The sequence below is a fragment of the Molothrus aeneus genome, chromosome 4 (genome assembly GCF_037042795.1).
Source record: "Molothrus aeneus isolate 106 chromosome 4, BPBGC_Maene_1.0, whole genome shotgun sequence".
NCBI classification, from domain to species: domain Eukaryota; kingdom Metazoa; phylum Chordata; class Aves; order Passeriformes; family Icteridae; genus Molothrus; species Molothrus aeneus.
The window spans coordinates 35,666,302-35,691,405 of record NC_089649.1 but is presented as its reverse complement, the minus strand read 5'-3'; the positions used below and the strand labels follow the sequence as shown (position 1 = coordinate 35,691,405).

At 38.6% G+C, this 25,104-nt stretch overlaps 2 protein-coding genes across 8 annotated transcripts in view; one reads left to right on the top strand and one right to left on the bottom strand.

Annotated features, from left to right (window-relative positions):
* Window positions 1-18,393, bottom strand: part of CLCN3 (chloride voltage-gated channel 3) — a 60,765-nt gene extending 42,372 nt beyond the window's left edge. For 3 of the 4 annotated variants that reach the window (XM_066548277.1, XM_066548273.1, XM_066548271.1), the window contains exons 1-2: window positions 17,881-17,998; window positions 7,552-7,727 (exon numbers count right to left, since the gene is read on the bottom strand). In XM_066548277.1, the coding sequence (XP_066404374.1) occupies window positions 7,552-7,711 (160 nt within the window). In that variant the 5' untranslated portion in view covers window positions 7,712-7,727; window positions 17,881-17,998. Of the gene's footprint in view, window positions 1-7,551; window positions 7,728-17,880; window positions 17,999-18,376 lie in introns of those variants that run through there. The other variant, XM_066548272.1, reaches the window with a different exon arrangement.
* NEK1 (NIMA related kinase 1) overlaps window positions 18,169-25,104 on the top strand; it is a 43,982-nt gene continuing 37,046 nt past the window's right edge. For 2 of the 4 annotated variants that reach the window (XM_066548269.1, XM_066548266.1), the window contains exons 1-5: window positions 18,169-18,271; window positions 18,535-18,713; window positions 21,151-21,299; window positions 21,380-21,476; window positions 23,461-23,558. In XM_066548269.1, the coding sequence (XP_066404366.1) occupies window positions 21,183-21,299; window positions 21,380-21,476; window positions 23,461-23,558 (312 nt within the window). In that variant the 5' untranslated portion in view covers window positions 18,169-18,271; window positions 18,535-18,713; window positions 21,151-21,182. Of the gene's footprint in view, window positions 18,272-18,534; window positions 18,714-20,068; window positions 20,226-21,150; window positions 21,300-21,379; window positions 21,477-23,460; window positions 23,559-25,104 lie in introns of those variants that run through there. The other 2 variants (XM_066548268.1, XM_066548267.1) reach the window with 2 other exon arrangements.

The following is a 25,104-nucleotide window of genomic DNA, read 5'->3' as shown; positions in this document are numbered from 1 at the left end:
AGGGCAGGGAAATGGGACTCGCTCTAATTCCCAAGAAGGGTATTCCTTTCCAGTTGGGAAAACATGGCTGCAGTAGGGTTCAGTAAGGTCAGGCTCTGAGGTGAGAATTTTTGCATGTGACTCATTCTCTTTTTTTGTACACATTTGTTATTACTATTGTTGCCATCACTGTTCGTTTTCTTATCCCATTGCTGTTTCCATTAAATTGTTCTTATCTTAAGCTGTGATTTTTGCCTCTTGTTCCTCCAATTCTCCTCTTCATCCACCCATGGAGGTGGCAGGAATGAGGGGGAAGGTGGAGCAAGCAGTATGGTTTGGAAGGTCTCAGTGGAGAACTAAACTGAGGAGTACCACTCCTAAATCACAACAGCCATATATATATATATATATATATATATATGTTAAGCTTACCTTCTATCTTTGAGAATATTACATCTTCCTCATAAATAACAAGCTTTGTGAACATAGTCTCAACAGCAATTCTGTATGTTGTTAATATATAATATTACATTATGCCAGGCATATTTGAATTCCATTAAACTATGGGCTCAGTACTTAGTAGTGGTCAGAATAAATTTATTTCTAGGACATGACCATCCTCCAAATGTTGTGTGAAGTTCTGACCTCTCCGTTAAATTAGAGCTATTAGAAAGGGTTCAGAAAGGGGTAGTGAAGAAGATCCAAAGGATGGGATAGCTACAAGGTTGGATCAAGCAAATAAGAAGACATCAACCTGAAAAAGACATAACTGAGGAGAAGATAAAAGTAAGTAGCAATGGAAATATAATTTTCAACATCTGTTCTAATAGCAGTGACAGCACCACGTAATTCATGTGTTAATCCCTGTTAGTTTCTACATGCGTATGGCCACTGCGTGATAGGCTTATCAGAGTATGTGTATTTGGCACAACAATCCTAGTTTCAGGTCACCCTGTCCTAGTTTCATATCAAACCTTTTCCTATCAACAGCAGTTTCACTTCAATAAGCTAATAACACCCCCTAAAAATTTTGTATCAGCAGAAATATTTTCTGCAGTTATGACTGTAGATGAAAACTAAAAAACACAAAAAAGAGCTTAAGCATTTATGCCACACGGGTAAGTGACAAGGAGATCCACGTGTCAGCCCATGCTATCACATGGGCCAGTGTTAACCTAAGTAAGACTGGCACTTATATCTCTTCTCAGCAGTATTTATACCTGGATTTAGGTTCAAAATAAAAAAAATAAGGTGGTGCTTTACATAAAACATAGCTAAGCTGTGAGAGCCTGCAAGGGATGGTTTGGGCACTAAAGAATTGCGTTTGTGAGAAAAGCTCAGTTCAAGAAAAATACACTGATAAAGACTAAAATTAAAACCCACCACTTAGACAAGAGGGGCCATCAGCTAGACAAAAACTGCTCTACAAGTACTGTGGTGCCTATCTCTTACCCTGTTATTATTCTTCCTTAAGCACTGACTTTTAACCCCTGCCAGAGACAGGATGCTAAGCCAGGTAGATTTGTGGTTTGACTCAGTACAGCTGTTCTCATGTTTCAGAGATATATCACGATATACTCTTTCAGAATAATATTTCTGTTTAATCCAAGCACATGAAAAGCTTTCACTTTAAAATGTTGGTAAGGAAGAATATTCTCAAAGGCAGAAAACAAGACTACAGCCCAACATCAATTTGGGTAAAATCCTATCTGCCTTCTTTGGCTGACTTGAGAGAACAAATCAAAACTAAAATGAATAAATGAAATATTATTAAATCTGTATAAAAATTGTCTATTTAGTTCCTAAAGATTTTATAGACATATTATACTGAATTATTTTATTTTAAATTTCAGACTCATCTTTCCACTTATATGCCATCACAATTCCTCTGTTTTCATTCCTCCACTTGACACTATTCATACCATTTGTCTGGGAGAGGGACATACACATACTAACACTACACCAAGCTGTCAAGTTGGGAACAACTTCCTCAGCAGCATCTGCTGACAAAGCCAATGTGCTTTAAGCACTTCAGGAGAGCTGCAGAAGGAAGCCAACAAAATTACATAATATCAGAAAGAAGGAAAGAATGGATTATTAGTACTATAATTCATCTTCTTCCAAAGCATCAGGCTCATGTGCTAAATAAATCTTTGGCAGGAAGGACCAGTGAGCCCACTCAAGGACTGTTAGTAGGGTTGACAAACAAGTCCTTGAAGAGCTGACCGTGGTATTTCTGAGATATTGAAATGATAATTATTTGTTTTCAAACATATAAGAGAACACAGAACTACTTGGTTACTAAAACTCTACATACACATTGCTGTGTATTTCCATCCCTCAGAAAGCCTAATGCCTGAACTAACGCTATAACATCATTACAGGCTGTTCAACTACAACAATATCAAATGAATTTACATTTTGGACAATAACTACAAAGAAAAACCCAACCGAACAAACATTAGAGTTCAGGAAATCACTAGCATAATAAACTCACTGAAAAACTCACTGAAATTCACTCATTCGACTAATGACATCCCATTAACTAAGATAAAACATTTTTTTTCTTAAACTAAGAATTTTCCAGTCAGCTGGGGAAGGGAAGGAGTTGGGGGGGAGAGAAGGGGTGTTGACAATAATTTTTAAATCCTTGAAGAAGAATCTTGTTAATTAGCACAATTACCCATTTAAACATAATGTATAACAATTTCTGTTCCAGAGAGGTGGGCAAAATCAACTTCATGCATTACCATTAAAAAAAGTAGAAGAAATCATGGTTTCATACTATCAGATATGCTGTGTTTAGCTGCATTAGTACTATGAAACACGGGCAAAATGTCTGTAGCCTAACTACAATCCAAGAGAAAAAAAGTAAATTATAACTAGTTACTGACAATTTTATTTCATTTCCTTGCATTCTATCAATTAGCTGAGCCTCATGCTTGTCCTTGTGATCACAGCAAGTCATGCTACCTCATGCTTTGATCTGTATGGCATCATTTGGGGGTGAAAATACTTCTTACAGCTCAATGGCAATGAGCTCTTTAATGCACATATTGCTAACTTGGAAAATATGCTGTATGTAACTTAGGAAAGTGATATGTCAAACTGTCATAATGACTGTTCAGTCAAGTCAGTTTTATAACACACGGATGGAACGAATAGATAATAAAAACAATGCCAAAGGTGCAAAATTACTTCAAAGGCTCTTCTTCATATCAGCTGTGAACGACAGGAAGAATCCATTAAGTCAATTTCCACATATAAAGAATACAATAGGAACAGTAAGCTATTTTATTCCTCTCTTTGTATTCTTCCTTCTATTTATAAAGAGCAACAGCTAAAATAGAAACAAGTATACATGTGAAACAACATTCACATGTTGCTGGAAAAGATAACTAGCTCTTGCTCAAAAAATTATCCCCCGCTGTGGTACAAATGTCTTGATTACACTCAACTGCCTGCTCTTGCTGAAAGTTGCATTCCTCAAATAATGCCATAATACTAGTTCTATAACTACTATAAGATTTTTTGTGTTGGTATTTAAGGCACCAAAAATGGATTGTTTAGGTCTCTCTCTTTAGGCAAGGGACTCCAAATCATGGTTAAGGAGGTTTTAGCGGAGATAGAGAGTTTTACACTATGACCTGCTGGCATATTCTTTTCTTTTTCAGTGGCAATGAGATAGTAGCAAGGAGCAGAGTAGCGGCTGTAGCAGCAGCTTTTGAATTGCCAGTTTACAGGTTGTCATACTAAGGTTAAGTATTGCCAATTTTATGCTAACACCATATGTCAAATTGTAAACTGTCTCTACACTGAACTCACAATATAAGCAACTAAGCTCCTTCAGCTGAAACAGGAATCTCTATAGCTACCAAGAAGAATGCAAGCTCATTCAGGACTCAGATTCCCATAGACAGATCAAAGTACATCGAGATGTAAACACCAATGAGGTCATTTGTTTGCAAACCATTTTTACTGCAAATAAGGTTTAATCATCTAATTTCAGGAAGTGCCTTGAAAAAACTGCAGCCTGACAACAGTACAAAACCCCACCTCCTACTGAGCTCGCCCTTCACTTAAATAAAAAACAGTCAAAACTGATGCAGTCCTCTCTTATCACATAAACAGCCCCCAATTCTGAAAAAAATTATGGAGACCTCTGGGATGACAGGATGACAGGCAGCATCCCTTCAAGGCAGGGCTTTGGTACAGGCCATCCAAGCCTCCCCATGCATGGCCATCTAATTATTTAGCATGTTAAACTACACTACCCTCAAAGAATTCACAATTTCATAATACCCATTTGTTCTCCATAACACTGCCACTGAAAATCTGTAGGATTGCAAAGAAAACAGCTACCAGGAAGCATAACAGGCATAGTACATATATAATTACTATATATATATATATATATATATGTATTTGGTTTACAATGCTACATCATCACAATTTCTGTATTTTCCTCATATGAGACACTGAGAGACAGGTCACATACATGCTTTCAGATCATGTTAAGAAAAGCAAGATTGCTGCACAGCATCAGTTTTAAGATCATGGTGATTACCCAACAGAGAACTATCCACAACCTTCCAAATAAGATGATTCTAAAAAGACAAATTGCTATCAACTAAATATTAAAGAAACCTAAGAGTCCAGGTGACAGGAGTTTCTGATTACTCATTTCAGTTAATGTTCATTTGCTTAGTCCATTATAGTATCAAGGAATTTCCCACATAAGAAGTATATGAGGCTAGCTTTCTTTCCCAACATCATCCAATTTCCATATGCTTTCAACAGAAGGCATATTCACCACTGTGTAAGAGCTTCAATGGCTTTCTAAACCTCAGTTAAGTACTTAATGTGAGTGGTAATGTGAATAGCAGTACAGTGCAGCTTTATAGCATTGCTGTCCTGAGAGCCAAGGGACTGAGCAAGCCTAGTGAAATAAGCAGACTTTTTCTGTTAACTTACTAGCCTCTGAATGAGGGGGAAAGACTACAATTACTTTAGAAATTCCACATAGTTAGACATTTCTCTACATCATATATGTGCAACTTATGTTTCCATTTTCATTAGTTGAAAAAAAGAAGATAAAGACTATTTCTTAATCCTTTGTTTTTTCCTCAATGCATAGTCTTGACTTTTAAAAAAATCTGCAATTCTATATTTTATTACATAAACTGTAAAATGTTGATGTACATGGCAACTTTTGCAGATTGCATAAATTCACGTCTGTGCTCATTTGTACTACAAGCTTACATTCTGCAGCTATGCAGCTTTTAATTTATCCACATTATTTCCCCAATTCATTTGAACTAGAGATACACTGTTGTCATTTTGCTAATGTTGCTAAGATACCAGGCTTATAAATTCTTCCAGTCCCACAAACTTAAACCACACTGTATTTTTTAAATAGGTGATCCTGATTTTGGCAGGGTTCACCTGCTAAAGCACAGAGCTAGACCTGAGGCCTCTGCATTCACATCATGCTCTAGAGAGCTGCAGGGCTGAGAAGCATGTAATCTTCCAGTTACTGGGGGGGTCCTGCCCTTCCTCAGGAGGTGAGAAATGTTCCATGCTGTCCATGTTGAATCCATCTGTACTTGGACTTAATGGAACAAAAATACGGCTAAAGAATAAGAGTATTTAAATAATAGTAATAATAATGCTAAGCAAGAATTACAAAATGCAAGAATTACATGCAAGAAAGCCCTTGCTTTGTCTTGTCAATGAGATTTGCTGTATTAAAAAACACAGAAGAAAAAACCCCTATCTCATTTGGACACCTAAGGAATGAGAAACACAGATGTTCACCTCCTGAATGGAAGTTTATGTGTAACATTTTTCTAAGTATGTTCTTACCACCCAAAAAAGTAAACTAATATCAGATTCTGATCTACCAGTAAGATATTTATTATGATTTGCTGTACAATAAAACATTTTCCTTGTATGGAGACACATAAATCACCATTCACTTAAAGAAAATAATAGGGCTTATTGCTGCCTCTTCCAAGGAGTCCAGAACTGGGGCAAGCAGGGAAGTCATTAGCAAAAAATTCAAGTTCCAGGAAAGAAAATACATTCATATTTATGTACCAACCCACATTCTGTTACTTCAGGGTTAGAACAAGATGGGAGCTGCTGGCACGTGCAGCAATTAGCACTGATTTTGACAATGCAAACAAAACAACCACCTCATCTGTTTGGACTCAATTTATGGATCTGATTTCACAACAAGTAATGGGCAGAACAGTGGCTCTGAAACTATTTATTTTACTGTAAACTCATTTCTCCTTCATGCTTGAAGTGATGGAAATTATTTTTATGAGCAATAACTGGAATAGCTTCAGAATAGTTTTCAGTATAGGTTGTAAATATTATGATAGACAAGCAAGGCACTCACTTTATTAGAAGTGCCAGATACTTAGAATAAAGAATTATATACAGAAGCTAGCTGTTCACCTAATAATTTCCCAGCTCTTAAGCACTGGACTTTAGCATGCTGGTGTTCTCCAAGTAATGTGCCAGAAGGAATATGTAGATTGAAGGTGTGCTGGCTTGTGATAACTGTATTGGTATAGAAGTTAAACCACTGCACATTCAAGATATCTAATTAGAAAGAAGGAATACAAGTGAGAAGGATGCTTATAATGATATGGCACAACCATCTAGTACAGTGCCAATATCCAACTGCTAAGTGCAGCAAAGGCAAAACATATGGAAAAGACAGTGCAGGGAAGGAAAACAACTAAATGCTAATGGGAAAAAAGGAAAAGGCAGTAAAAAAGTAAAAAATACAGGAAGCAGAGGTTGATTTTAAACAAAGTGAGAGGAAGTGACCGGAGTCTATATTTTACCAAGTTTAGTATCTTTAACAGGAATTACTTTCTTTCCCTCCTTCAGTTCACCTCTTTGACTATTGCTAAATGAATGTTAATACTTTCACTGCCTGAACTGTTTTCTTAAACTAAAAAACAAGAGCTCCCCAGTTCTTTCTTCTTTGTATTACTTTGGTGCTTTTATAGTGTTCACTGTTGAAAGTTTTTTTACAACTTTTTATCTAGTCAAAAACTCAGCTCACATTGTGCTTTCTGTTGCTTCTAACAACACTCCTACTTTTGGCTTTTGCCTATGCTTTACAGAGGTGAAGCTGAATGAATCAGAAGAGATTTATCTCTAGAAGTAATGATTAAAACAGCCTGTTAATTTTTGCATCAAAGAAACATTGGAGACATGGAGACTTCCAAAATCCCACTGCAGAGAAGAAAGACCAGATACCTGCAGAATAGCCATTCTTTTACCTGAGAGCAAGTTTTCATTTGTCACAGCATGTTAATATCTGCCCTTTATGAGAAGTCATCCCACACAATGTAATTGTTAGGCAAGCAGACAGAAGAATGTTCAACCCCTTTCAGGTTGAAAGACTCTCTCTGAAGGACAGATTAGCTTAACAGAAAAGGGTCAGATTTGCTCATATAAGAGCAAAACAAAATAAAACCAACAAAAAAAACCCCACCACGACACATAAAAACACAACCCAGAGAAACTTTTAAGCTGAGATTAACTTACCAATGGATGCATCACCATCCAAGAGATTGTCATCTTCAGAGGTCTGAAAATCCATAATTACACCTGCTCCATCTAAAAGCTCCTCATCGCTGCTTGCACTAGTTATACTGTTGTAACTGTTTCGATAGTAGCCTCTATGAAACAGCTGCTCAGACTCCATTTAGCTGCTTTAGAACCTGTATATATACACAAAAAAAAAGTTATTTCCTATTTGAATAGTCAAAAAACACTAAGAAATTTATATCAAAATAAAACAAGAGTATTTCATGTTTTGGGGAAAACTTTTTATGGTGACAGTACTACTACAAGTTACAAAAAGGTAGCAGCAATACAGAACAAATATAACCAAACAGAAGAACAGAGAGTAAAGCAGGATATCTTACCTGTTATGACTAGAGAGAGCAAAGAAAGCAATGAGCACTTGGGCATAGCATATAGTGGAAAATCTAATTAAATAGAGTGCAGGCAGGACGTACATTGGTAAAGGAGAACAGTGAACAAACAGCTACATTAACAGCAGAAAAAGCATGTAAGGCTGTGCAGTTTTCTGCAGTCTAGTACCACAGGCACTTTTCTGCTCTCCAACCTCAGACATCCTGCTTCTCTTTCAAGCTCTACAATTAAAAGGTCAAGCACAGAAGCGAGTCAGCTGAGGGAACCACTTCCAGTGCAGAGACATGTCTATGGAAAAGACAAAATAGGCCAGTAAAAACCCAGATTTACAAGACATTTGCTGACAGCTGATCCAAGTAATCAGTAAATCTCCAGGATGTGCTCTGTTATCCCACAAAAACACTTTTCTGTATCTCAAAGGAAAAACAAAAAAGGCAGCTAAGGCTTGTTATTTTCCCAGAAGGGTGGTAGAGTGAAAACTTTAAAGTACTCTTCCAGATTACAAATTCGCTTTAAATAGTTCAAAATCAAAAACAACTAAAAAACCCCAACAACAAAGAACCCCACAAATACAATCAACACAAAAAAACCACAAACCAATAAAAAACCAGAATGATTGATCTTAACAAAAGAGCTCTTTTTCAAACTAAGAATCCTGATTACTTAAAAAAATCAGTGTAAAATTCAATTTTTCTGTTCAGTACTAACTACTAAGCTAAAAGGCAGTGATCTGTCCACTAACTCTCATACATTTTCCAACAAAGCCTACTAGAGTACAGCACTTAGTGAGAACACTATGCACCCATGAAGCAAAAAGAGATGTAAGGAAAATTATCAACACAAGCTTTACACATAAGAATACAGGAGGGAAAAGTGGTGACAGGAACAAAAGAGTAATTTGCTGAAAAATACTGAAAATAATACAGAATTTTAAATGGTTTAACTGTTGAGAACTTTCAAAAGTACCTATTTGTTATAAAATAGTCAGACTATATACATATAATCTTATTTTTAAGTATCCTTATAGTATATTTAAGTATACTTATTTAAGTATTTTATCCATATTTCAAGAACAGAAAAATAAAATGACAGGGATACTTCCCACACCCATTCTTAAATTAAAATTTTAACTTGTATCCATATATGTATGGGAGTCTATGCCAGAACACCTGCCCAAAAGATGAAAGCAGAATTAAGCTTTCATCACTAAATTCTAAACCTCCCATATTAAATTATTTTAAAATCCTGCATATGTTTTAGTTATTAAATAAACCTGCCATTCAGAAAGAAATTTTAACCTTAGAAATTACAAGAATTTTACAATAGTTCTAAAACAAAGGCCATGTTTCGGCAACTCTTTCTCTTAGTCTCACCAGCGTGAAAATTACATTTCCATTTTTACCACAGACTCATCATATCTAGCTTTCATTTATTTATTCTGTCTGCAACATGAAAATATTTAAGCAGGATGAGACCATCACTCATCTTCCAAACTCTGGGTTTGGAAAATGGGTGAATGAGTTGTGAGGAATTTCTCACTGTATTTTTTAGACCACTAGCAGATTATTTCTTAGCAAAAAGGCACCAAAAAATCTTAACACTTCAAGTTAAGCTCCAACCACAAAAATTCTTAAGAATACTCAGTTATTCACTTGAAATTTAGGGAATGGTTATGCTAACCTTTACAGAAATACACAGGCAGATCATTCTTTGTAGCACTCAAAAAACCCCATCAAAACCTTTTTTTCTTTACTGTGATGCACTGAGACAGCTTGCCCAGAGAAACTGTAGATGCCCCTTTCCAGGAAGTGTATAAGACCAGGTTGGATGGGCTTTGAGCAGCCTGTCTAGTAGAAGGTGTCCCTGCCCATGGCAGGAGGGCTCCAACTGGATAATCTTTAAGGTCCATTTCAACCCAAACCTTTATTTGATCCTTAGGAAAGGATCTTGGTTAATTTTTAGGTCATCTTTGGAAAAACAAAGTTAGGAAGAAACACTGCCAGTTAACTGAAGCTATTTGAGTTTTAATAACAACAAAAAAAAAAATTGAGTTTATGTAGTAGATTCCCAGTGCCTTGAAATAGAAGACAAATATCCATAGGTAAAGCTTAGATTAGTTTCACTCACAGCTGCTTCCAAAATAAAACCAACATGCATGGAGGAAAGAGACCTACTCAAATATGAACAGAACACAGATAACCACAGGAAAAGATAATACTTGTAAAGCACAGTCTTAGCTTTAAAACTGCAACAAAACCTCTCAGTATTCATATTTATGTTCTACTGAATCTTAATAATCTTAGTTAAAAACAATATAACAACAGCCTGAAAAGTTTCTTCAGTTTAATGACAAATACCAGGAGAGAATATCATCACTATAGACCTGATCTTCACAAAAGCAGAACCTATAATAAATACTCATTTTGATACTTCTTTTTATCTCCTTAGCTTTAAAAAAAAAAAAAAAAAAGAAGCCAACAAAACACCAACTAAAACCTGAGAGTCAAATTACCAGATGAATACCGAACTCGTGCTCCTGGTCATATGATGACAAACATTAAGGGCATTGACTTTAGTTGGTATAAATTATTCAAAACCACTGCATCTACACTCCCTAAAATGTCATAACCAGAAAGATTATGGCTACCCATATTGTGACAGCTGAAGAATTGCACCCACTGGCACAAAGATATCAGCCTACCTGATGGAAGGCATTGCTTCTTTCACACCCAGTCACTAATGGGAGTACTTTTTAATGGCATTTCACATTTACCAAGTTACTAATGTGAATACTTTAATAGCATTCAACCAAACTGGCTGGATTAGCTGAAAACTCCAACTTAAGCTCACTAAACTAACCCCATTTATGGATACATAAGAAAAAAACTGCTATCAGAGTTGAAGAGTAGTCTCCCGCACAGGTCTAGTAAGTAACAAGCAGCTCCATGAGTGGTAAAGTCTTGGAGGGGTTTTCAGCCAACAGTTTAAAAAGAAGGAGAGAAAAGAAAAGCTAACCACATAACCCTTAGCACGAACCTGAACTAAGTATGAAAGCAAGTATGACTCAAAAGCTTCAGCTTCACAGGCAGGTAGGTACTGGTCCTTAGTCAAATCACAGTAAACAACTGTGTCCATGGCTGCTAAAATATATGAAAGATACAGTACTAATTTCTAAACCAATGGGTCAGTACCTACAGGTGTAAATATTCAGTCCAAGAAAGAAAAGATAGAGAGTTCCCTCGACAAAAAAAATAAAAATCTCTGGTGTCCCTTCTGTGATCGTATTCAGATGAGAAATAACATTGCAACTCGTTAAGACAAATGAAAGGTAAAACGCATCCTTCTCTTTTGAAGGGCAGGAACTATGACTGCAGTTTCCATTGTAGACAATGTAACATGTGTTTGTTGAATCTTAGGTAATTTTCTGTTTGATGAAAAGACACTACAGCAGTGTCTCTTTACAGTTTTTAAAGGCTTTTGCTCCTTTTTAATGTGGACTTGTGTTGAAGTCATCTGAGGGTTATACAATGGAGCAGAGCTTTTACACATCACCAGAAATCTCATTAATCATACTACTTTTCTTCAACTTACCAGAAAAATGTACTGAGCAGTCCCTAACTATGTGCACAGATTCCTAAACTCAGGGTTACACCTGAGTTGAGAATCTTTCAGACAATTTCGTTCAAGTTCAATATAGTTCAGGATTGTCAAATTGGAATGTGAAAAAGCACCACTATCCTCAGCTTTACTCCAAACATCTTCTCAATAACAGCAGCAACCACCGATTTTTAAGGTCTGTATTAAAATTTCTTTAGAGACACAATAAAGCCTTTGAGATCAAGGAAAAAATCCTATAGAGCTCTCTAAAACACAGCACAGGCACAGGACCACTACTTGTGAAATCTTGTGGGGACCCCTGGTGGTTCTTGGTCTTTACTCTCCCTACTAACACATTTCCAGCTTCAAAGGAGTGAGAAAGACACCAGGTAAACAGGAACATATCCCTTGTACTCTGTCAGAAGTGACAACCCTTTGGTCACCAGAAACAAAAAAGGCTGGGCACTCCTCTTGGTTTGTGCAACTGTTGAATCCCAGAAGATAAGGGGCTAATGTGTTATGTCTCAAACAGTGATAACTGGATGGCTGTGGAGCCAGCCAGGGATCGTTGGTAATAACAGACAACTGTTGGTACTGACATGAGAAATAACAAGCTTGGCTGGAGAAGAGGCCATGCAGAGGTAGGGCAGCACTTCCCGGGACAAACATCCTCAGTCTAGTTCCGAGAGAGACGCACAACACAGTACAGTGCAAGCACAGGAATGAGGCCAAGGTGTGGGCACAGACTGTAGAGAGGGATCAAGCCTATCCCAGACCCCTAAAGCTCTCCAGCCCATTTCCAGAAAGGTCTGAAAAAATGGACTGCACACAATGGGTAATTTGCACAGAAAACAAGAAACCTGCCTTCCTGGTGAGGAAACCTATCTATTCAAAAGTACCCCCAGCAAGCCCAGGAGTGCCCCCAGGACCTTGGACATCTCATCAGCTGAAATGATGCTGGACTAGTGATCTCTTTTTCTCTCTTCCCTTTCACCCTATCCCTTTATCCAAAACCCAGTGCCATGCACTTATACAGACTAACATTGCAACTTTCATGCCGAGTGTGTAATGCACTAACAAAACTTACTGATTGTTTGCAGACTCTCTGACTTTTGTTGTTCCTTTTGACTATGAGCATTTATGAATCTTGACTGCTTCCTTCCCATTAAGGGAGGCACATCACAATAGCAGAGTGATAAAGTGACAGATGCAGTAAGTACAGCTATTTAAACTTCAAGGCCAGGAGTGCTGACAACAGACTTACTTGGCTTCTTGCTCTGGATCCTCTCAAGCAGCAGTATTAAGAGGTGAGGAGGGACTGATTTGTGATCAACACCTGGCTCTGCTCACGGATGACATCCTTTGCTTGACTACACAGAAGCCACCTCATTTTTTTAAAAACAGCTCTCCCAGCCATTACTGGTGGCCATTGTGGTAATTTTCAAAGGATGAAATAAATATATAAATATTTTCAGAGAGACCTGTGAACGTCTGATGTTAATAAACAAGATTGTTAATAGCCTGTTCCAGCTTTTTAATAAAAACAGATATTCTAACTAAAGGAGACGGGAAAAAAATCAAAAGGTAGTTAAGATTAACAAATGGCACCAAAGCAAAGGATTTCCTAAATCAAGTGTGTTAGCAGTTCAGAATGCACAGTAAGTTGCCCTTACTTGAATATTCTTCTCTCCAGCTGTAAAACCTAGTTGAGACGTTGGCAAGGGCATTGCCAAAATTATCTGTATTTCATCAGGGTCTACAAATGGTAGACAAGTTTCTGGCAGGAGTGTCTGGAGAGAAAATTACTGCTCAATAGTGCTATCAAGTTAAAAACAAGACTCATGGTGGGTATTTTATGAGGAAAAAAAGAAATTGGTTTCATGTGAGATTTTTAATATTACCAACAAAAAAAAATCACCTATAGTTTACTAAAAGGCTTTCAGCTAACAGACTGCAAAGAAGGTGAGTTATCCTAAATGTGTTGTTATATAACCACAGAGATGAGGTCAGTTCACTGAGTTCATAGATCAAATTTATTAAAAATAGTCCATCCTCCACCTATCCAAAGATAAACATTCTTTAAAATTTCTTAGGAATAAAAACTGAGATTTTTCTAACTGTGGTAATGACATAAGCACTTAGTGCACAGATTGTTAGGTCTTCTCAGATGTCTTAGAAGCTTTACTGCCTAAGTTAAAAGAATATTCGTGTCTCAGCACAAAACAAATGAAAACTGCTAAGTCTGTAAAAGTGACAGTAACACAAAATTGTCTGTAAGACTAGAAGCAAAAAAAGTCAAATAACAGTTAAAGAAATCTTCAATTTTCTTTCCTAGATATACTCTGGAAATCTGTAGATTCAGTTTTCAAAATCAATAAATGAATGTGTTTGGAAGCATATGGAGAACAGATTTTTTTCCCATCATATACATGAGACAAATTAAAAGCGGAAAACTCAGGGGAAAAAGCTGCAGTAGATCAAAAACTGCAGATAACACATCAAAATCCAAGAAATCTGGCAGAGAACACTAATTTGGAGATAAAAGTGGAAGGAACTCAAACACAAACTTATCTTTCAGGAAAACAAGTACTTGAATTTAAACTGGCAGCATGTCAAAATATTAAATCACCCCAGTAGCTCTATCTGGAATTTAAACAAAGTACTGAAGTGAAATGCCATTTTTACTATTTCAATTAGGAAACATTTCTTCGTTGTACTTATTGCAGTATGAACATGCTAAATACACATTTGAGTACTTCATCTCCTCTGAAATTTTTAGAGAAATTTACCAAAATATATCAAAAATAAGGAGAAAAAATAACAAAGGTTATTTAACCTTAAGCAAACATTATTTTTATCAAAGGGTCTGTGCTTCAAGACTGAAGTTTATTCACTTTTTCATTTACTAGTCCTCCTTAGCCCCACAAAGTAAGCACAATCTAATCCTGTAACTAGAAAGCCTAAGGAAAATGCTTAACAAACAAAACAGCTGAATGCCTAGAAAGTTCAAGGGGAAAATACCTGACTATAGACTACACTCTTCGCAAGTTATTAAAAGTAACTGCTGGTACCCAGTATGAAGTTATAAACTCTTTTCTTTACATTTCCAGGAATATACACTCAAGACTACCTACTACATAATACAAACTAATAAGGGCACTCCAGATGTAAACAGATTCATAACCACTTTAACAGTTTTGCCTAGAATTCTTTCTATTATGCATGAAGCCTATGAATTACTTAATCAACTTCCTTCTCCAATAATAAAAAATATCAGTTCATTAAGTATGTATTTATTTCATTAGTATTTATTAATTACTATTAATAATAATATTAATAATTACTATTAATAATTATAATAGTATTAATAATACTAATAATAATTACTATATCAACAATTTACATTTTTCAGTTTCTATGTTTCTAAAGCAGAGCACATTTTCCAGCAGAAAAAAAAAAAATCTGTTTACAGCCCTCTTATCACAGTCAATTTAAATGAGTATTGTTCTGTCTAGACTTTATTCTCTCAGCTGACTTTTCATAAACGCTTCCAAAAATCAAAAACAAGCTTCAAGTTAACTCTAAAAATTTGTAATTGTCAACTTTCTACTATTCTGAGCATCTTCAGTTTGCAAAGCTTGGAATATACACAAGCACAAAGTAGTGTACTGCAGAGCCTCCTCGTCCACAAGCACAGTAAAAAGCTGAGCTGACACCTGAACATCTTTGGCAAGTCAGACAACACAGAACCTGCACTTTAAAGTTATGACATAAGGGAACAACTGCAACGAGGAGGGCAGAACTGGGAACTTGCTCACAGGCATTAAGCTGAAATCTTAGTTTTGGGAAAATAAGCAGGGAGAGTACAAAAACAGTTCCATGCACATGATCACTGCCACTGCTGACAACTTTTGGAGTTTATTGGGTTACTGCTGCTCTCAAGGTGCCAAAGCATGAAATTTAGGAACGTGCAAAATAGTCTGAGAATTAGGAAATTAACTCAAATTGGCACAATCACTTCTGGCACAAATCTCTTCAGCAGTCAAGCTTCCACTCTACTTTTTTAATTTATGACCAAGTTAAAAATACCCCTACTGCCAAATTATTATAAGACTTTACCCTGAAATCTTGATTTGTACAGTTACACCTATTCACATGCATATGAAGTCAGCTAAATAAGAGCAGGAAAAAACTATCTCAATGTTCCTAGAATGCCTTTTGGCAATGATTGTGAACATGGAACAGTTGTGCCAGCTTTAGTGCTCACACTCAAGGAATGCAACTCTGCTGTTCAAGGTAAGACACACACACACACAGATCCCAAAGCAAAGTGTGTGTGAGGGGGAAAGCCAAACTGTATATTCAGTGAACAGGAGAAGATCTATTACACAGCCAGACCCACTTGTTCATAGAATAACCAGCACAGTGGGTTTTCACTCGCAAGTTACTCAAACATCAATTTGCTACAAATGTTTGTGTGCAAGAGACCACAACAGGAAATATAAACATGGTCATGAGCAAAACGATGACAAATTCATAAAATAAAGTGGTTCAGGGCAATGCAGTCACAAAGAGCAAAGGCCAACAGCTTCAAGTGTCTTTCCTGGTCAAGAATTTGGATAAGCTTGCTCTTACTACAAGGGGAGAAGAGAGAGGAAGGGGGGGAATTTTACCCAGGATAACTTGAAAGTCTGCACACAGAGAGAACAGTGGAATAGTAAATGACTCAAAGAGCACACTTTAAAAATTTGGGCAAAGAAAACCTTGGAATACAACAAGTAAAATGTGTTTCTAGAAACACTACAAATACACATTCTGTATAACATCTACCATTATCAGGCAAAGAATTTTTAGGACTGACATACCACATACCAATACTAAACAGAAGTAAACGAGAAACACGCTCCATTTTTCTGAACACCATGTAAATTCTGTTTTCACATGTGTTGCAGAGAGATGCAGAGTCATTGTGTTTCAAGCTATAAGTTTCAAGCTACCTGTAGTTTTCCCAGAGCAGAAGTCCTTCCCACTCTGACAAATTTGCAGCAAGTTTACATCTGCTTGCCAGCCAAAGAGACAAGACATCAACTTTACAGTAGTTAGTGAAAGACTTATTTTAGCAAAAGTGATAGCGACAGCTGGCGGTTCTCTTTTATTATTCTTCACAAAGGTATATTTCCTATAATGCACAAATATTTTTTTAAATTTTACATTATAGCATATTGACATTTCCTTAAATAGAGAAACAGTTTTGATGACTATCTGCTTTCAAATCTGTCATACCAACACATCCTTCATTCAAATAGCTGTATCTGCAAAGAAGTACCTCTGTTGCTAAGGGATACTGAAAATAAAACCCTTCACAGGTCCACCAAAAAGAAAAGCATCTAAAAGCAAAAAGCACACATTCATCTGACAATTTCTTCCACAAACTCTGCACCAGAAGCTTTAGAGGTCCCACAACCTCAAAAATGAGGTGCATATTTTCACACCCAAATGACTACCATTTACCAGTATGTTGCCAAAAATATTTAAGTATCTATTCTAACATAGGTTAGACCCAGAAACATTTTATATTTGGTTGTAAGGCCCTATTTTACCTAGTTTAGTACTTTAAAGTGTGACACAGCAAATTTACTACACTACACAGAACATAGTTTACTATCAGCACACGATTTTCCACTGTCATATTCATAGCCATTCATTTCAAGTGAGAATTGATACACACATGTTTCACAGCCGTTTCCACGGTACTGGCTAGGTCATGGAAGAATTTTGGTCAAGTAGGGAAGATAATATGAAAGAATGCACTCAATATTCAGTTTTAACCTCAGTGACCTGCACGCCCATATAATTATGAGGCTCCAACAAGAGCCTATGACCTCTCTCCCTTGTCTAAGAGCGGCCCTACTAGCCAAACCCGTGAGCCAACATAAAGCGAGTAACTCATGCAGAATAATCCTGGGGAGGAGACCCTGGACACTGCCAGCCGCAGAGCCCCCCGCTTTCCCTATGCTGCCCGGAAGAACACCGGGATGGGGTGACACGGTGTAAACATGCTGTGTTTACACTGTGTAAACACACGGGGCATTCCCCCCCTCATCCCGGCCTTTCGGGGGAGGCACACGGACGAGGTGAGGGATACGCGAGGAGCCACCACGTCCGTCCTTCCCAGCCCCGGCCGGCCGGAGCCGCCCCGCTGGCGGGGGCGCAGCAGCCGCTGGGCGGGCGGGGGGTGCCCGCCGCCCTCCTCCCGCCGCCTCGGCCCCGCTCGCTCCCCTGCCGTGTCCCCGGGCCGCGGGGGAGCCCGAGCCTGCCCCGCCCCGCCGCTGCCCGTACCTGCGCGGGCGGCGCCGCCCGCTGATCCCCGGGGAGGCGCTGGCTCATCCTCCCTGCGAGCGCCAGCAGGACACGGGCGCAGCCCCCGGACCCGCGGCCGCTCCGCCGCCCGGCACCGCCCCTCGGCCCGGGGAGGGCGGGGATTGCCAGCGCGCAGAATCGGCGCCCGTCGGGCCCCCGGGGTCAGCATCGCCGTCACTGCTGATTCTGCTTCCCGCGGTCCGCCCGGCGCGGGTCCGTCCCCCGCTCCCGCCCTGCCGCGGAGGGGCGCGGCTTCCCCGAGGCCCGGGAGGGGCCTCTGCCGGGCACCCTCGCTGCGAGGGCGGGTTGAGGGCCCAGGGGGAGGCAGGACAGTCCCGCGCTTCAGAACGGGGTGGAGGCTGTTTCCCAGGTAAAGGAGGCAGAGAGAAGCCGGGTACATCCTTCGGCTTCGGGCTAAACCGCGCCGCCTCTAAATTCCAGGCGCTGCGAAGGCCCGAGAACCTGAGGGTTTTACCTGCGGAGAAAATGCAGGTGTCGGGCTGAGCACGGAGCTCCTGGGTACTGCCAGCCGAGGTGCTGAGGCCGGTCTGGGGTCCACTTAACACACAGAGAATGCAAGTTCCACCAAAACGTGTCAAGTCAAGCAGTGGATTTTTTTTTTTTTCCCCTAAGGAAAACGCCCGCTGGTCCGCTTATGTGCAAGGCTAACAAGCCCGCAGGGCGCCGTGCCCTGTGGCACTCGGACTGAGGAGGCACGTTGTGAATCGCGAGGCTCTTTGCCCATAGGTGCTACTAAGGCGCGCTTTGGAGTCGAGAACGGAGGAGCCACAGGTGCAGCCCGACCCTCCCCGGTAAGCGCTGCGCTCAGCCCCGCCGCGGCACGCTTCCCCACGGAGCCCCGCCCCGGGGCTGTCCTGGGGCAGACACGTACCGCCGGAGCCGGGCTGTACGGCGCTGTGGGTCGCGGCTCCTTGGTGAAACACCCGTAGCTGTTTTGGGGGGTTTCCCCCAAAAACGCTGACACCCGCGCGCGCCCCGCCCGTCACGTGACCGTGACCGCGCGTTACCAGGGTGAAGTGCCGCTAAGGCGGGCAGGGCCGCGGCCCCGCCCCGGTGCGGGCTCGCCCAATGGGAGCCGAACTGCGGGGCGGGGCCGCCAATAGGGGCGGATGGGGGCGGGGCCTTGCCCGGCGCGAGGCCAGGTTGGGCAGTCGTGGCCGCGGCGGGCAGGTATGGCGGGGTGGGGCCGGCGGGCGCGGGGAAAGCAGAGGCGGGGCGGCGACGGGCTGGGCCGGGCCGCCCTGCCGGGAGCCGGGCAGGTAGCGGGTGACCTCTTCCAGCCACCCTGGGGCTGGCTGTTCTGGCTGCGCCTCTCGCCCCGGTGCTGGGCTTGCTCTGGCTGTGCGGGGCCGGCGGCCTGGCGGGGCCCGCTGCGGAGCGCGGCCCAGCCCGGCCCCTGCCCTGCCTCTCCCGGTACGCGCGGCCCGGGCCTGGCCGTGCGCTCCGGTCGGGCGGGCTGCCTCGGGATGTGACTTGCGCCGCTCTCCTGCGTGTCCGATGAACTGACTTGCTCCCCTGGGCTTGAAAAGACAACGCCCTGTCAGCGCTGATGTCCTTCTTCTGGACGCCTGTTTTTCCCCTCCACATGGGAAAATAAGCGATCTAACAAATGGAAGACGATATACCCGCTTTGACTGAACTGTGACTTCTCGCCCAAAGGCTGGGTACTGCCCATTTATATTTGCACGGAGCAGCATGCAGAGGCAGCCCTAAGCTACGCCTAATGCAGCTGTTTGAACTGTAGAGCAACTCTGGTTATTTCATAAAGTAGAGTAGGAAGAGAACTTCAGTAGAGTCATGCAGAGTTCAAATTGTATCCCACCTGCTGTGTTGTTACTGTTGCCTGAAAGAGAATATTGAAGTTAGTACCAAGACCTTCTTATGTTTAGAAGTGCAACTTTATATTAAACTATCTTTATGTACTGTAAGAAAATAAAAAACCAACCTTACTAAAACACTGCAGGCCTGTAATTTTAACTTTTTACTTTCCTGGTAGTTATGCTTAGTCTTAGTAAGCTTTGCATCTCCTCTTTTGCAGAACAGATTACTTTAGATCTCTCTTGTTTTGTCTTGCTATGCTTATCAGGCTTATTCATTTTGGTCTCCTTTCATGGTATAGGTCCTGTTAAGCAGCATCTGTGTCTAGTACATGGTAATTCTGTGTAAAAAAAAAAATCTCAAATTGAGGAGAGACCCTGATTGTGAGACGTGTGATGTGTGTGAAGTTTGGCTCTAAGCTACTAGGACCTCCTGTTGGAAGGAAGCTGGATACAGCAAAGCAGAAATGCTATTAGTTCTTGCAGGTGAGGCTTAAGTGAAGAAAATCCTAGGACACTTTTGTCTTTTTCATCTTATAGAAACTTTCTCAGGGTATGGAAGCTCTTTTTGCTTTAAAAAATATAATCTTTTAGTCTACTGTGAATTTGTTAGGATATTTGTCACTTTGGTCTTTGTTTTGCCGTTTCACTGTGCTGTTCTGACACATCTGTATATTGCCATAGCTTCTGCCTGCAGCTCCCTATTGTCCTGTTTTTACCAAAGTATTTTTTAATATAGAACCTTAAACACCATAAAAATTCAACTGAGTACTCCTTTTAATCTGAAAAGGTAGTCTGAATGGTCAGATAGTACATGGAAAATAGTGATGTGTGCCATTTTGTGATTATATGTTTTATATGCAATGTGAAAAGAGTCTTTCAGTCAGGCTTAAGGCCACACCTCTCTGTATTGAATAATGATTTGAAACATGATGGGGATCTGTTGAATTCAGGCCATTTTTGGCTTCATTATGGTGATAAAAAAGCTGGATTTAGTGCTTCTTAAGAAACAATGCATAGGAATTCCCCTTGCATCCATTGTGTTTCTTCCAAGTAAAGTTGAACTAAGCATTTTTAATCAAGTGCTATAGCTCTATGATGTTTGTGTGCCAGCTGAATCAGAAGCCTTGGCACTGATTGCACTGGTTTATTTCAAGACAAAACAGATCCTTTTTAGTCAAAATGAAGGATGAAACAGGTTTTAGTTATGCAGCCCTTGTTGGCCCAAATGAGCCAACTGTACTAAAATAGAGTTGAGACTAAGAGTAGATGATTTACAGAAAATCAACTGAAGAGACAAATGGATCAACATTTTGAGTTAGAGAAAAATACCATGATCAGGTTAAATCACTAAGTACACCTAATTAAACATGCTGATGGTTTTTTTGTGTTTGTTGGTTTGTTTTTCCAGTACTCAAGTAAGGATGCCTTAAGACGAGAACTATGGATAAATATATCAAAGTACGGAAGATTGGAGAAGGATCCTTTGGGAAAGCAATACTTGTCAAAGCTAAAGAAAATGGTCAACAGTATGTCATCAAAGAAATAAACATCTCTAAGGTAAGTGATTGTTATTAATAAATTCCTGAGCCATTCGTTTTGTACTTCTGTTCTCACAAATCATTATTTTCCTTCTGAAGATGTCAAATAAGGAGAGAGAAGAATCAAGGAGAGAAGTTGCTGTTTTGGCTAACATGAAACACCCAAATATTGTCCTGTATAGGGAGTCATTTGAAGGTAAGGTGAACTAATACTGTAAAACCTGAAGTAACGTGAGTGACTCTGTGCACTTCTTACTGCACATAGTCTAAAAGTCAGGGAGTTTTCTCTCTTTAATCAGTATTTTTCATACCTTTGTTACTTACTTCAGTTATTTTCCATATTTTTTCAGAATTCCTATCCACATTTAAAAATAATTTTCCTGATTTTGTAATTCAGGAGAAAGGGGAACAAATAAACAAATATTCATGGCTATACCTTATATAGTATTTGTTTTGGTTGATACTTAAATAAAAGATATTCTCTTGTTTCTCTGGAGCATAAGTCTCCTTGAATATACCCTAGCAACTGGAATGCTTGTGTAGGTTAAATTTGTGTAGGTTAAATTACAGTCTAAATTTGGATATTGATAACCTAGCAAGAGAAGTTTTATGTCCAAGTCTATTGTCTTAGAGTGCAGTCTTCAGTAACTGCAACCATATAATTGCTTTCAGAGCTGGGAAAATAAATGGGACTGTTTACTTCATCAGGCAGTGAAGGAAGGAGAAATATAATTCTACATTGTCTTCACAGTGAATGTCTTGGGAAATGGGCAGAACAGAAAAAAGATTCCAAAAGCCTATTATAAAAGTTAAAATATTATTAAAAGTCCCTAAATATTATTTGAACTGCTGTTTAGAGATTTTGGTCTCTTCTTTCCTTCCTTTCTGCTGACTTTCTTATGTCTTTCGCCTGGGGCTTTCACTTTGTCTTTTCATTAAATTAGATTTTTGTGACATAATCATATTACACAGCCTCACTTCTGGTTTATAAATACACACTGCTTTCTTCCTTGTGGTAGAGGCTGTTCTTTAAGACTGCTTTTTTCTTACAAGGTAGATCCTGTAAACACAAGAATTTGTGTTGCATCTTTATTGGGAGAACACATTGACTTTGAATACCTTGAATATAAAGTTCACAGAAGAAAATTATTTCAGCAATAGATATGCAAGAAATCTAGACTCTTAGAATCATGTTTTAAAATGACACTAATTAAAGATGATAATAAAATACCCAAACAGAGAACTTTAAGGATTTGATGTTTTGAAAGGCAGATTTCAGAAGCATTTTATGGGAGTGAAATTTAAGTGACTTAGATGATTCAATTTGTTTTAATTCAAAGGTTTTTAAGTGTTGTGACTAACTTTTTCATAAAATAGGAGTTCTTTTTCCTTTGACCAGCATGTGACTGATTTTCTGCAGTTATTCATCTCTTCTCAAAATCATGCCTAGTATGTGAGTAGTGTAGTTCTTATGCTTTTGGCAACTTGCAATTTGCTTCTCCTAATCTGTTTTTTCATCAGTAACTGAGAAAACCATAACTTTGAATGAAATGTATTATGTTTGTTCATACCTCCTACTGGAAACTTGCATGGGATTTTTTTGAAGTCTCCTGAGATGTCATTCAAAAAAGAGAAAATAATTGTTTCCATCTCTCATTGTTTGCTGGAGGTTCTCTTATTGTTCTTCAGACTGAAATAAACTGCATGTCTAGTATGAAAGCTGATGGCTGTCATGTTCTGGCAAGTCCAGGTAAAACTCCAAGAAAGAAGAAGGCAAATAGAGGCAACTTAAGATTCCTTTAGGGTAGGGGGATCTATAGGATGTTTGAAAAAAGTTTAAAGATTGGTTTTATATTGTGTTCATAAAATGACACCTTTAGTTTCATAGTGGTTTTGAGGACCATGTTGGAACATTGGTTCATACGTGTAATTCTTCTCCCTCCCTATCAAAATAGTCCAATGTTACCAAAATGGAAAAATTAGGTTTTGAAACTCAAAATAATAAACATATTTTTGCTTGAAGTTTGAAAAAAATAGACTAATAAATTATATCTAAAGCTGCATGTGAAAAAGTAAATTTTTTGTTGCTTTTTCTGTGACTGTGTAAAGATATTTAGAAAGTTATGTAAAGAAGAGTCTTGCTTTTGCCTTTTTGAAATACTTTGTCTTTTACTTTACAGAAAATGGTTGTCTGTACATAGTGATGGATTACTGTGAAGGAGGAGATCTATTTAAAAAGATAAATGCCCAGAAAGGAATCCTGTTCTCTGAAGATCAGGTAACAGCAAACTGCTGTTATAGTGTTTTGTTGCAGGATACTTTTTCATGAATTTGAAATTATTTTGGTTCATGTTATAAGTATGGTTGCTTAATCTAAAAGGAGATTCTCAAACAGTCATTCTTGTTGCTATTGGTCAATGTAGTATCATTAAAAAGCAAAATCAAACCAAAACACAGACAAAAAAAAAACAACTGCACACAGGAAAAAAAAAAAAAAAAACCAGAAAGAAAATATGGTTGGAAGTCCTGGGTATGTTACTTGAGATTTTGTCTCTATGTGTAAGATGCTTTTAGAAGTTGGATCTCTTGTGAAGTAAACCAAATCTGAGACATGAAAAATACTGAAAGACAAAATGAATATCCTTAAACCTCTGAAATAATTTTTAAAGTTTTTTAAGATGTAGTGGCATAGGATTTTGTATTGTAATACTGATTTTCATGTGTCATAAGTATAAAATAATATACTTTCTAAGTATAATAATATGAAATATGGAAATACGGAGTTGGCATCATTTAAAAGTTCATTTTGCCAGTAATAAAAATTTAATATTCTGCTGATACACTTCCAATACATTTTGTTTTGCCACAAAATTGGTTATAAAGCAATTTTTAGTGAAGGAGAAGTGACATAGTTTGGAATAAATGAGAGGATTTTAAGTACAGATTTGATTAAATTAAGTAAAAATAAATTATGTAGGATTCAGGGTGGATTTTTTGTTAGGACTTATATGTTTCTTTGTTTATAAATTGTTTCTATGCTTTTGTGTCTGTGTCCAGTAGGATCTCAGTTTACCTGGGATTGGAAATTCTTAGTAGTATATGAAACATTTGGGATATAATTTGTAAAACTTTTAATTTTCTAATTTGATCTCACTTTTTACAAGAAGGACTTCAAAAGGAAAAGTGAAAATTATGTCTTGCATTCTACTATAATTTTGTCATGTATGTACTTCTAAGTAGTGAATATAAAACTACTATTCACATGGCAAAGTTTTTGTCATTAGTCACTTCTTAAATTGTGATTTTTGCAAATTTACCCAAAAAAGGGCATTGTTGGCTTGTTCATAATCTTTAAGTTAGATGTTTGTTGCTTTTCTCATCAAAGTCTACTTTGTAATATTTTTCTTTTAAGACACACAGAATTACTATAAGTAAAATAATTTCTGAGAGCATCAGTAGGCTTCCTAGGACTCTTGGTGGATTAACTGAGTGCAAGAAGACTTGTATTGGCTACAGCAAAAGTGCAATCTTTTAATTTGCAAGTTTCACATCTTAGGCATTTTAGCCAATCAGATCCATGTTGCATTCCTCTGCTAGGTTTAGAATAGGTAATTAAAATAGTAGTCTCAAGCTTAATATCAAATTTGGGTAATAAGCATTCTTCATTAAAAGGTTTGCCTTATACTGACTATTAAGTTTTTAATTATTCTTTGGTATAAATGAAGTGGGTAAGAGAGGGAGGAGGGTAAAATCCAGTTATAATTAAAGTCTGATTTGATAATATCTCGTAAGAGGGAAGTTTTTAGATAAATGATGAAGTTGAT